This window comes from Phasianus colchicus, chromosome 1 (assembly GCF_987193195.1).
Source record: "Phasianus colchicus chromosome 1, bPhaCol1.hap1.1, whole genome shotgun sequence".
NCBI lineage: Eukaryota > Metazoa > Chordata > Aves > Galliformes > Phasianidae > Phasianus > Phasianus colchicus.
Window position 1 is genome coordinate 138,675,114 of NC_143436.1, and position 11,956 is coordinate 138,687,069.

At 44.9% G+C, this 11,956-nt stretch overlaps 1 protein-coding gene and 1 long non-coding RNA gene across 4 annotated transcripts in view; both read right to left on the bottom strand.

Annotated features, from left to right (window-relative positions):
* TFDP1 (transcription factor Dp-1) overlaps positions 1-10,882 on the bottom strand; it is a 39,128-nt gene extending 28,246 nt beyond the window's left edge. The window contains exons 1-2 of one of the 3 annotated variants that reach the window (XM_031613759.2): positions 10,743-10,882; positions 9,628-9,712 (exon numbers count right to left, since the gene is read on the bottom strand). In XM_031613759.2, the coding sequence (XP_031469619.1) occupies positions 9,628-9,639 (12 nt within the window). In that variant the 5' untranslated portion in view covers positions 9,640-9,712; positions 10,743-10,882. Of the gene's footprint in view, positions 1-9,627; positions 9,713-10,199; positions 10,319-10,742 lie in introns of those variants that run through there. The other 2 variants (XM_031613761.2, XM_031613760.2) reach the window with 2 other exon arrangements.
* LOC149920078 (uncharacterized) lies at positions 3,620-9,621 on the bottom strand. Its single transcript, XR_016460816.1, has 2 exons — positions 8,415-9,621; positions 3,620-7,633 (listed from the first exon to the last, which is right to left on the bottom strand). It is a non-coding gene; the product is annotated as an uncharacterized LOC149920078 (long non-coding RNA).
* Positions 10,883-11,956: the final 1,074 nt, after the last annotated feature.

The following is an 11,956-nucleotide window of genomic DNA, read 5'->3' on the forward strand; positions in this document are numbered from 1 at the left end:
TTCCTTTGATGATAATGTCAGTGCTGCCTGGAGCACTATCACCATCTAAATATTTGACTCTGAAAGCTTTATTAACTGTCTACAACTTCACAATTTAGAGTTTTTTTCCTCTTCAAAGAGGCATGCTATGTACATAAACTTTTGCAAGGCTATGTAAAGGAACTTTTTTGTTGCAAACAGGTAACAGGTATAATACCCTTTATGCTTTTCACATTTCAACAAAATCAACAGAGATGTAAAAAGAAAAAAGCAAAGCTTTTGACACGCAACACAGCATCTAACTCCAGCAACTGTTCCCAGCAAAAACTTTGATCCCCTTTCTACTGAACACAAGTAGAGAAGATTAAAGACCAATGGACTAATCAGTAAATCTGCACACTTTAATTGTGGAAGCTATGCTTGAGTAGAGAACCGTGCCACCACCTGGGATCCACCTCATCACTGTTGAGAACTCTAAGGATAAGAAAACGACTGATAGGCTAAACATTTTGAAGGTGCAATTGAAGATAGCCAGCTACAAGATCAGTAGTGGCCAAAAGGACTAGGAAGTCTATTTTTGCTTTGTTTCCAAGTAAAAGCTGAAAAACTATAAGTGGTCTCCATCTGAGAGACAGTAAATTGTGAAATAATATTTTTTCTTGGACTAATGAAATTTGCTAAGAATGCAGAGAATTTCACTTGTTAAAAAAAAATCCCATACTGCAGACGGAGATACCAAGTCCTCTGATACTAGCTAGCTTGTATTTGTGATCTCTTAAGTTACACAGTAGAAATTCAACACCCTTACAATGAAAGTACCATTTCCAGACTTGCAATTTTCTCTCTTACTAAAAATTGGTATAAAATTATTCCTTAAAAGCTTTAAACATTAGAGTTTCTTGCTGAATTTGGACTGCAGAATAACTGGACAGGTACATGTCCTATGTCTGTCAAGCCTAACCTGAGAGGAAGATCCTGCTGCTACAATGAGATAAGCAAATACAGAGAAGAGAAAGCTGCCTTTGTGCCATAAAATACCTTTTCTATCTCGCTTCTATGTAATGTGCCGAATTTTAAGTATGCTCCAGGAGAAAGAGCTGAGAGAAGAAGGAAAGAAAAAAAAAAAAAGTTGGAAATAAATGGAAACAGAGGCATTTGCCAAAAGGTATTTCTCAGAAAGTTTTAAGTTGCTAACAGCAAGATAAGACCACCAAAATGTGGCACAGAACTGAGTTTGACAACCAAACAAGACAAGTAGGTCAAAATACACAACACTGCTGAAAGAACGGGAGTCAGAATGGGACAGAGAAAGAAACATGCAGACAACATTGGCACTGACAGGGAAAGAATGAAGAAGAACTACAAAAATCAAATGTAAGATGACAGATGAGGAATAGAGGTTAGTGTAATTGGGAGTCTCTTAAGAACACAGGAAACAGAAGTGATGGGAAACTAAAAGTTTTAAAAGACCAAGGAGACTGGATCCTGTGCAAAGAGAGGAAGAACACGGGAACAGGGACAGTGAACACATCCTACGCTAAATTAAACCACAACTACAGAGTATATAAATTGGGACTCACACTGAGAAGTAGTAAAGACACAGCTAGGCAATGGAGAAATGAGAAAGGAAAAGTATTCCCAACAGAGCAAATTTCCTCCTGGAGCTTGTCAAAGGCATCAGGAGGATGCTTCTTCTGTCTACAGGCATTTGCGAAGTCAACTGGCAAAAACCCACACATCTGGAGCAAACTACTTAATTTGATCAGTACAGAGTACCAACCTCCAGGATTTCACACTTCAGAATTTAAGCATAAAGGCACTACGCCATGCAATTTGACTGTGTGCCTCCTTAATCATCATGTAGGGGTTTGGAGTTTATTTTATCATCAGGAGACAATAAAAAAACACAGTGGAATATAAGAACAGCTACAAATGGAGGAAAGCTTACAATAAGAAGTAATGCTGCTTAGTTTTACTTTCAGCTCTGGTGACATACAGATGTCATTTGTAACAAGATGACCATACATTATTTTTCCCCATTGGACTCTCACCTCATTCAGGGACCAGAACAAACATGCCCTGGAAATGAATCATCATATAAATACAAGAGGCTGTCCCATAAAGATAGCCAATTCATTTCTCACAGAAATTAAAAGGTAATTAAGGAATACAGCAGAGGCCTGCAGAAAAGGAAAGAAGGTTCTTACCTTTAAAATATTTGAATTGCATTTTGCAAATGAAGTGACAACTATGCCTTATTGTATAAAGTAAGGCAAAAGATCTTCAGGACGCTGATCCTACACAATTCTCATACGTGTTACTTTACTGTGTCCCAGTAACCTTCGTCTAAAGCAGATACACCAGATCCTCAGTTCACAGCACCATCAAGATTAACGTGCTTGATAACCACTGGGCAATGACCTACACCAAAGAAAAAAGCTTCCCAAAGAGTAAACCAAACTATTAGCTCCTTAACCTAAGCAAGGTGCAAACAAAACACTAAGGCACTAAAAGACCTGAATCATATAGAAGCCTGTGAAGATTAAAAAAAAATAAATAATCATAGGTTAGTAGCTCAGTGAAGCATGGTCAATCTTTGCTCTTAACATATGCTCCCCTGGTAACATACACTGGACACTGACATACATGGAATTGCATTTCAGGCTTTATCTCCATTGTGGAACATTTCAAGGCTATTAACTTTGCTGGCTGTTTTTCTAAACAGAGTAACATGTAATCTTTGCCGAATTCCAGACATGAAGAACTCATTTTGAAGACAAGTCAAACAGTGACCCAGCCTAAGAAGTCACACAGATCAAAAAATACAAGCAGAGTTAAAACTATTATACTGGACTGTATCTCACAGTGACCAAATGGCCCAAGTGACACAATCTTTGCCAACATTAAAGTTGATGCCCCCAAAACTAACTGCAAGGCTGTAGGAAGCAATGCTGAATATGAGATTCCTAGGGTGAATATGACGGGTCTTGAATATCTCCATAGAAGGAAATTCCACAACCTCTCTGGGCAACCTGATCCAGTATTCTGTCACCCTCATTGTAAAGTTCTCCCACATGTTTGTATGGAACTTCCTATGTTCAAGTTTTAGGCCATTGCTCCTTGTCCTGTCACTACACACAGCTGAGAAGACCCTGGCCTCATCCATTTGCCTCCCACCTCCCTTGAGATATTCATAAACATTTATCAGATCCCCCTCAGTCTTCTTTTCCCCAGGCAGAACAGACCCAGTTAATCAGCCTTTTTGTGTCCTCCAGACCTCAACACTCCCATACAGAGAGGTAACAGCAGCTGCTGTTCCCACAACTGGCTCCCAGTGCCATTGTAGATTTGACTTCACTAGACTTCTTCCAATCAAATCAAATCTTTAGAGAAATTTGTTCAACAGTAGTGGAACACAGCAGAATTCAACAGGTTACGTTAAGTAAGATTTGTCTGCCTTATTGGTGTATTAAAAGGCTACAGCAGCCCACAGCATTATTTCCTTCTAAGTCTGCATAACCATGATATCATGGGGCTTAGCAGACGTAACGTAATGCAACACAGGACAAGCAGCCAGTAGCTTTCCTGGGCACATGGACAACTGACCACATTTAAAATCAAGTTGTTCATCGTCTGAGAACCACTTTGACTGAGAATGTTTAGCAAACATTGGCCCATTTTTTTCCACTCACTTTCAATTAGACACAATAAATCTCTGCTAAGTGATATCCAAGCAAGCAAATACGAATACTGAAATAAGTAATCCCTAGTGTAATTCAACATTTGAAACCTGGCATTTTTGTTGAGTGTGTTAAGTTGTCAGCACACACAGTGTTTACTTAGTAATGCAACAAATAAACATACACAGCCACTACCATTAGCTACACATAAAATTAATAAAGAAGTAAAGCTTAAGAGAAAACAACTAGCGAGATGATGGTAACTTCTGCCGTTCTCTGTTTAATAAATATAAACTAACATGGAAAATAAGAAATACAGTTTATTACTTATCTGCAATGCAAAGATCTTAAAAGTTCTTTTTCCTTCTGCATTCTTCTAAAAGGCATATTTAAAAACACTCTACCAGTATTTGAAAACCTAGACTGAGATGCGCTTTCATAAGACCTGATTTCATAATACTATTTCATCTTCAGTTTACCAACTTCTTTAACATGTTAAAACTGACTAAAGGCAGACAAATAAATTAAGCTACTGAGCAGTCACTGAGCTAAAATGATATCAAACAAGGTGCACAAACCTCCTGAAATTCACTGACAAGTCAATTTCTATAAGCTATCTCATTGAAATTCCCAGGGCATAATCAAAAATAAACATATTAAGAGAAATACATGCTGATACTTCAGGAAGAACTCTGCTAAATGTTTTGTAGGTTCTTGAGTGCTTCCTAAATGTTCACATTACTCCATGTAAAAATCTTTTTCCTATTTCCAATAGGATCTTCTTTTTTTTATAAGTCTATTCCAAACGTGATCTTCTCTTGCCATGAAGGCTTGCTCAAGTTTGATGTACAAGCACCACATAAAAGCAACTAAAAAGTACAACTTTGGGATGTTCCAGCAAAATTACCTGTAAAAAAGCAGAGATCTACTTCCTTCCCCAAAATGAGCACACCTATTGACCTATTAAGTGACACTGCTGTAAGCAATTAGTTAGCTGGTTTCCACTTTTTCGTTGCTTTTTAGTACGTATTTTGCTCCAAGGCTATTTAAATAGTACTATGAGATAAATTCATTGGATGAAACTACATACCCAAATGTCTTCTCAATAATCAAAACAAGCCATCAATCTTAAACCCTGTGTCTCTAGAGGTGTGATGGTATTAGACCATGTGCTGAACTTTGTGCCAGAAGAACTTCTACCATAGCGTCTTCAGGATTTACACGTAAACAAAGGGCTTCCTTTGCAAAGTCAGAAACACGGGCCAACTTCCGTATTCAGTGATATTAATGAAAGCACCATGAAATACTGAGGACAGACAATATGTTTCAAGCAAACTAGAGGACAAGATAAAAATCACTCAAAGTAACTCAAGACAAAAATAGCAGTAGAATAAATCATTAAAATTAAATATATATATAATCTTAAAATTGGTCATCCTCAAATCAATGCCAATGTGTGCAATTCATGAAACCATAAAACGTATGAGCTTTCCAGATGAACAGCTCTCCAGAAAGGTATTTCAGCCCGTGAGAAGTTCTGAGAGCTAACAGTAGTGTGCCAGTTTAAAAAGTAAGCAAAAAACCAAATTTGTTTTCAACTGCAAATTCTTACCCATTTTTTCTTCTAAGAGTGGAAACAGTCTATGCAATAACCGTGAACAACTGAAACAATCACAAGCAACTGTACATGTAGTGAGCATTTAATTTATGCAACTCGTCTATTTCAATCTACAGCCTTAAGTTGCATCAGAGGAGATTAAGGTTGGACATCAGGGAAAATTTCTTCTCAGAAAGAGAAGTGATGGGCTGGCACAGGCTGCCCAGGGAGGTGGTGGAGTCACCATCCCTGGGGGTGTTCAAAAACCGTGTGGATGTGGCACTGAGGGACGTGGTCAGCAGGCATGGTGGGAATGAGCTGGTGGTTGGACTGGGTGATCTGAGGTCTCTTCCAACCTTTATGGTTCTATAGGCAATTTTCAAGATCATTCCTTTTGTCTAGCTCCCTATTTGCTGTAATACCATGCATAGGGCTACCCTCTCTGATAGCTCCAGTGCCTAGAAATGAGTCCTGCTTCTTCTCCTTAACATTGGGTCTTAAAGAAGGGAACTGCAAGCGTCTCTTAATGGCTGTCTGAAGGGCTCAACAGTTCATCTGCAACAGAAGTATCTGAAAGCAGAACCTGAGTCACACCTTAACTTGGATTTTCTGCTACCGGATAGAAACTACTGAGTGACGGAAAGAATACTGATACTACTGATAATAAGAAGTTTTTATCACCTTACTTATCAGATAATTCTAATACGTAAGTGAATATAAATAAGGCCAGCAAGCAGTCTTCACTTCCAGTGGGAAACGGAAGACAAAAAATTAAGGTACCAAATTTACTTTCTGTCTCCTATCGACACCGTGTGCTGCCTAGTTTTAAGCATGCCATGGGTGACAAAGTCAGCATTTCACTCAGGAAAACCTACGACCATCTAACCACAAATCCCTTGAGCAGCACAAATCAGCTGAGGACCTTTGCTCCTCCAGGTCCTGCCTGCAAGGTACATCTGTAAAAGCAGCTGAAGAGTTTATGATAGACTCAGTAAAGTCTCAGAGAATGACAGTTATTAACCAGAAAGGGGATGTGGCTAAGCTGGAGTTTCTGGAGATGCTACTTCTGTTTCAGATCAAGAAATTTCCCATACATTGTGTCCACTGCTCTCAAAGACGACATACATGGTGCAAATGGACACATCAGACTGTACACTACTAGCACTACTGCCCTCAACAGAGCACAGTTTGTCATTCTACCTCTGAGACACAGTAGACTGCTCCTGCTTCCATGGTGCACGCATTCTGAAGACACTGCAATTGGCATTCCCTCAGTCACCCATCTTTTTTTCCCTGCTGTTCCTTTAAATTATGAAAAAGTGAAGTCCTTTTATTAACTCAGCTCTTCTGAATTGGATGTGATATTCCATGGCCTGCCTGGTTCTATTAGAACTGATTTCAGCTCCACACAATGCTCGCATGCCTCAAGCCAGAAATGGCTATGCTCATTACTATGAGCAGATCACGCTGGAAAATGAGGTTCTTCTTTCTTTTTCCTTCTACATTTATAGCATTCTAGATCTCCTAACCCTTATATAACCATTCCGAAAAACAAAATTTGGAATGCTCACAGATACTCTAACCTTCACAAGCTGCTGCCTCTTTTTACACTGTTATCTCTCAGTTTAACCCAGCTACAAGACTAGATGTGATTATGCTCTTAAACTCAACCTACAAGCTTTTAATTAAGGTGCTACATTAGAATGTATCTTTTTTTTCCTCCTCTCATAGCTCACTGACCACAGCAAAGGAGGTGAAAGTATTCTGCCAAAAACCAATGCTTTGTTGCTTATTTTTTCTTTACTTTACACTCTGAAAAGCATTAGTGGGATAGATTTTAATATAATATTTAACAGAATTTAGACTTTGGTCAAATATCTTGCAAGCATTATCTTGCCAGCTTACCTGATCAGTACTTTTGTAATTACTCAGTCCTTTCAAAAAGCGTTTTCATGGACTTGCCAGTAGTCTCCATCACGCTACTCATTTCTTCAATTCCCCTAGAAAGTCTTAGTCTGCACACTTTCACAGGCACTTAACTTTCCAAACAGGTATTTTCAAATAGCAGTTTTTATACAGCAGAGGCATCAGCTGAAAAGCTATAAGTGTGCAACGTAAGGAAAATAAGTATTTTCCTTCAGCAAGTGGGAGAAGAGGTTAAGCAGGAGCATTATCTAGAGCAGCCCTGGCTCCACACCTTCTGCAGGGCCGCCTGTTCCAGCAGCTGCCAGCACAGGACCCAGCAGCACGCACTCAGAGCCCATGTTCCCCAGTTGCAGCATGCTGACACATGCTAGGCCATGGGAATGCCACCTCCAGACTTGGGGGGGAAAGCGGCACAAACCGCCCTCACCACAGTTGTGCCACTTCAGCCCTGCTGGAAAAAAGAGAAAAAAAAAGGGAAGGAAGGGGTGGGAGTATTCATCAACTATGCCATTTTCTTCACCACATCTTGCAGTCCGTTAGAGCACTTGATAGGTGACACAGCAGAACCACAGGCCATTAATTGCAGCAGCATTTTCATGTCAGAATGTTTAAGTTTACAAGGAGCACAGGTGCTGCTTTCCCTACCAGAACTAACTCCACTGTTTCACTAGGGTAAAAACTGAGCTTTTGAATTAAAAAAGTGAGAATCACTCTTCCCTTCGGAAAGTCAAAAAATTGTTATATCAATCAGCTTCTCTATTTTCTAACATCAAACCAAACCTAATAGGTTTGACTTGGAAATAAGTTCTCCCAGGATTTCATTACACATTTTAGGCAACACATAATGGTGGCCATGCAATAGCCAGAAAAAAGGCAAGCAGTTCATTTTTTCTTCCCTGAAACAGGACCGTATATATCCACAGAGACTTCTGAAAACAGGTTAGACAGTTCATCAATTAAGACTTCATACACTCCCTCCCTATCCTGTCCCAGTGTTCAAGCACGCTTAACATGTCACCTACAACCTGAGCTGGATTATTACTTCTCCAAATTCAGTTTATTACTTCTTGATCTACTCTTAGAAGACACTGAAAACACCTATTTGTTCCTACCTGTAGCATCTTCTTCCATTTCTGAAGTTTGTCACTGTGTATGTTATTCCTCCCCTAACTACTCCCCTCCTACAGCAAGATAGATCTCTGAAAAATTAGGTTCTTTCTTAGATGTCTTACCCTCATTATGTTCCCAGACACTTTCTATGCCACTGATCTGCACTTCCAGGTGCCAGTCCTTCACTCAGCCCAGATGTATCTTAATGTCTGAATTTCTCTGAACCGCCGCTATTTCATCTCCTCTTCCACCCCTTCTGTTTCATTTTTTCCCCGCTCGTACAGCCCTTCATTCCCTGAACTCTGCTATCTGTAGCACACTTGAACACCCTTATCTTTTACAGGCACGCTTGCAGTGACTATGTATTTCTGGTTGCATTTCTGCACACCGAGATACTTTTCATGTGCTTCTGAACTACTAAAATTCCCTACAAGATTAATTCGTTAAACCAATCACTATTTCACAGTAATTCTCACCCTTTGAAAACTACAACAGTTCGCGTAATAACGTAACCTGCTGTTTAGAACTTGAATCGTATCACTTTGCAACTTGTTTACTATTTTGCTGTCTTTTTTTTTTTTTAATAAGTGGAGATACATTCACGTTTGAATACAGAGTGCTCTCTCATTTACCATAAAGAAACATGGTCCAATTACATTAGCCATGAACAATGAAATAGATCTGAAAGGCAGAACCCGTTTAAATGCTTTTTAAAAGAATAGAGGAATGGATAAGAGCAAAGATGGTTCTGAGGCCTGCCTCAAGGCCTCCAGTCTTGGCGCAGATGGCAGTGGAAGTCTATGCTGCAAGTTCCCAACGCTTGTCTTTACAGACAGTAACCAGCATCTTTGAGCGGATGGGGAAGAAAGAGTGAGGAGATAAGGAGGCTTTGCTGCCCTGAATACACCAGACAGCAGAGGCAGCGCCAGCCGGCAGTGACACTCAGCTGCTGACTTCTGGAGAGAACAGGACAGAGCCACCAACCACCCCAGCACCAGAACAGTGTATTCTGGGGCTTTCTGAACCCACGTCAAAGCCAACCTAGGATGGCATTCAATGTGAACACAACTAATGCCAATGACCAGACTGCTTTTATGGAGACGGTAGATTCTCACATCTACTCTGAGGAAACTGCTGCAGACCTGAAGCCGGTTTGGGGTCGGACCATCCATAGGGAAGCACAGCCTAGGCCTGGGGTGCAGCAGAGTCAGGTTCATACATCTGCACTGCCAGCTATAACAGAGCCTGACCTGCTTTGCTTCTGTTAGCAAAAACAAAAGCAAAAATATGCTATTAGCTATGCCCCTGCATGTGATGCGCTATAAATATACTTACATCTTTTGCCATGTTACCCCAGCCTAGCAGGCAATCCTCTTACAATCCTGCTGCCTGCGGGACGCTGGGACGACGATGCTATTTTCTAGAAAGCAAACACAGCCAACATCAGTCAGCTCACCACAATGAGAGGGAGGCAAACTTCGCACCGCCCCAATTCCCGACTGCTCCCCACAGCGTTCTGCTTCACAACACAACCCTCCGGGAGAGCACAAAGTTCCCCCCACCCCCAACCCCGCTCCGTCGAAGCGACGCCCCCGCTCGCAGCCAGCACGTGGGAGCGACGCCCCGCCGCCCCCCCCTCCCCGCACAGCCGTCGGCCCCGCTCCCGTCCAGCCGCACAGGGGGGTGCACAGCACGGTCGGGCCTCCTCCAGCCGCCCCCCATCCCGACGGCGGACACGCGTAGGCCTCGGGGTCGCCCCCACCCCGTCTCCCGCCAGCAGACAGAGACTGCAGCCGCCGCCCGCCCCGCGCCCCTCCGCCGGGGCCTCCGCTCGGCGGCGAGGGGCCACGCCGATCGCGGCGACTCCCATCCTTCTCCCCGTATCGTCGGGCTGCAGCCACCCGCACCTGAGCGGCCCAAGGCGGAGAGCTCCGGCTCCATCCCCCGCCGCCGCCGCCGCCGCTGTCCCCCACCAGCCCGGGTCCCGGCGCGCAGCACCCCCCGCCCGGCGCCGCGCTGCCGCTGCGGAGGCGCCCGACTGCACATGTGCGGCGGCGCGCGCGGGCCCGCGAGCCCGGCGGGAGGGGGCAGGGGCGGAGGGAGGGAGGGAAGGAGGGAGGGAGCGGGCGCCCAACGGCCGCTCGGTGAGGGGGGGGACGGCTGAGCACGCTCCGTGCCGGCGCGGCGGGGCGGGGGGGGAGCCGCGTGCGGGCTGTCACCGCGCGGCCCCGCGGCCCTCGCACACCTGCCCGGGGGGCGGCTGCAAAGAGCGAAGGTGGGGGGGGGGGGGGAGGAGGAGGAGGCGAGCGCGGCGGCCCCTCCCCGCGACCCCGCCGCCCCGCTTCCTTTCTCTTATTTTTATTTTTATTTTTATTCTTCCCCCGTCGGCAACGGAGGGAGCGGGGATGGGGGGGCGGTTGTGAGGCGGGGGGTAAAAAATTGAAACTTACACTTTTGTGCGTCCCACCGGCGTGACGCTGCGCGCTGACGTCACGGGGTGTAGCGTGCCTTGCACGGGCACACGCGGAGCGGCTAAGCCAACCGTCCGCCCCTCCGTGGGCGGAGGGAGCATGCGCGGGATTTTCGCGCTTTCCGACTCCCCGCCCTGCGGCGCTGGCGGCGGGCGCGCGGGAAGCACCGGCGCGAGATTGCTCTTCGGCCGGGCACGTGGTCGCGATGGCGCCGCCAGGGGGCGGGAACGCGCCGCGCTGCCCCGCGTCCGCGGCGCCGCCTCCAGCGGTCGACCCGCTGCGGGGAGGCGCCCCGCGGGAAGATGAGGGGCGCTGGGGGCGGCGGGGACGCGCGGTTGGGTGCCGCAGCGACGTGCCGGCGCTTCCACTGTCTTGAGCGCCAGTCGCGCCTGGGGAAGACGTCACCAACGGAGTCACCGTCCCTGGAGGTGTTCGGGAACCGTGTGGATGTGGCGCTGAGGGACGTGGTCAGCGGGCACGGTGGGGATGGGCTGATGTTGGACTGGATGATCTGAGGGGTCTTTTCCAACCTCGGCGATTGATAACAGCGCTCGTCAAGGCGTTTCCTTCAGAGTAACCCCTCACTCCGTGTCTGCCCCACTCAGTGCTGTGGCCATGCAGCGCCCTGTGCTGACAGCCGCCATGGCCCCATCTCCCCATTCTTCCTTCCTGGTGGAGAGCTGAGAAAGAAGATAACAGCGCATGTACAATGTGTGTGTAACTTTGCAGGAAGAGACCGAGAACCTTCATAGAATCGTTCAGGTTGGAAAAGACCTTAAAGATCATGGAGTCCAACGACAACCTAACCATACTACCCTAACTCCAACAACCCTCCGCTAAACTGAGCACCACATCCAGTTTTTAAACACATCCAGGGATGGTGACTCAACCACCTCCCTGGGGAGCCTATTCCAGTGCTTAACAACCCTTTCTGTAAAGAAGTTTTCTCTGATATCCAACCTAAACTTACCCTGGCGCAACTTGAAGCCATTTCCCCTCGTCCTGTCACCAGTGAGAAGAGACCAACCCACGCTAAATAAACACTGAGCACCTTAAGGCAGATGCTATATAGATAGATACCATGCGTATTTAAACTGTTTGTAAAACTCAAGTCCTTGTCTACAACCCCAGCACCCCATTTACATTAACTTTTCTTAGAAAAATTTGCTCTAGTATCCTAATGACCTGCAGTT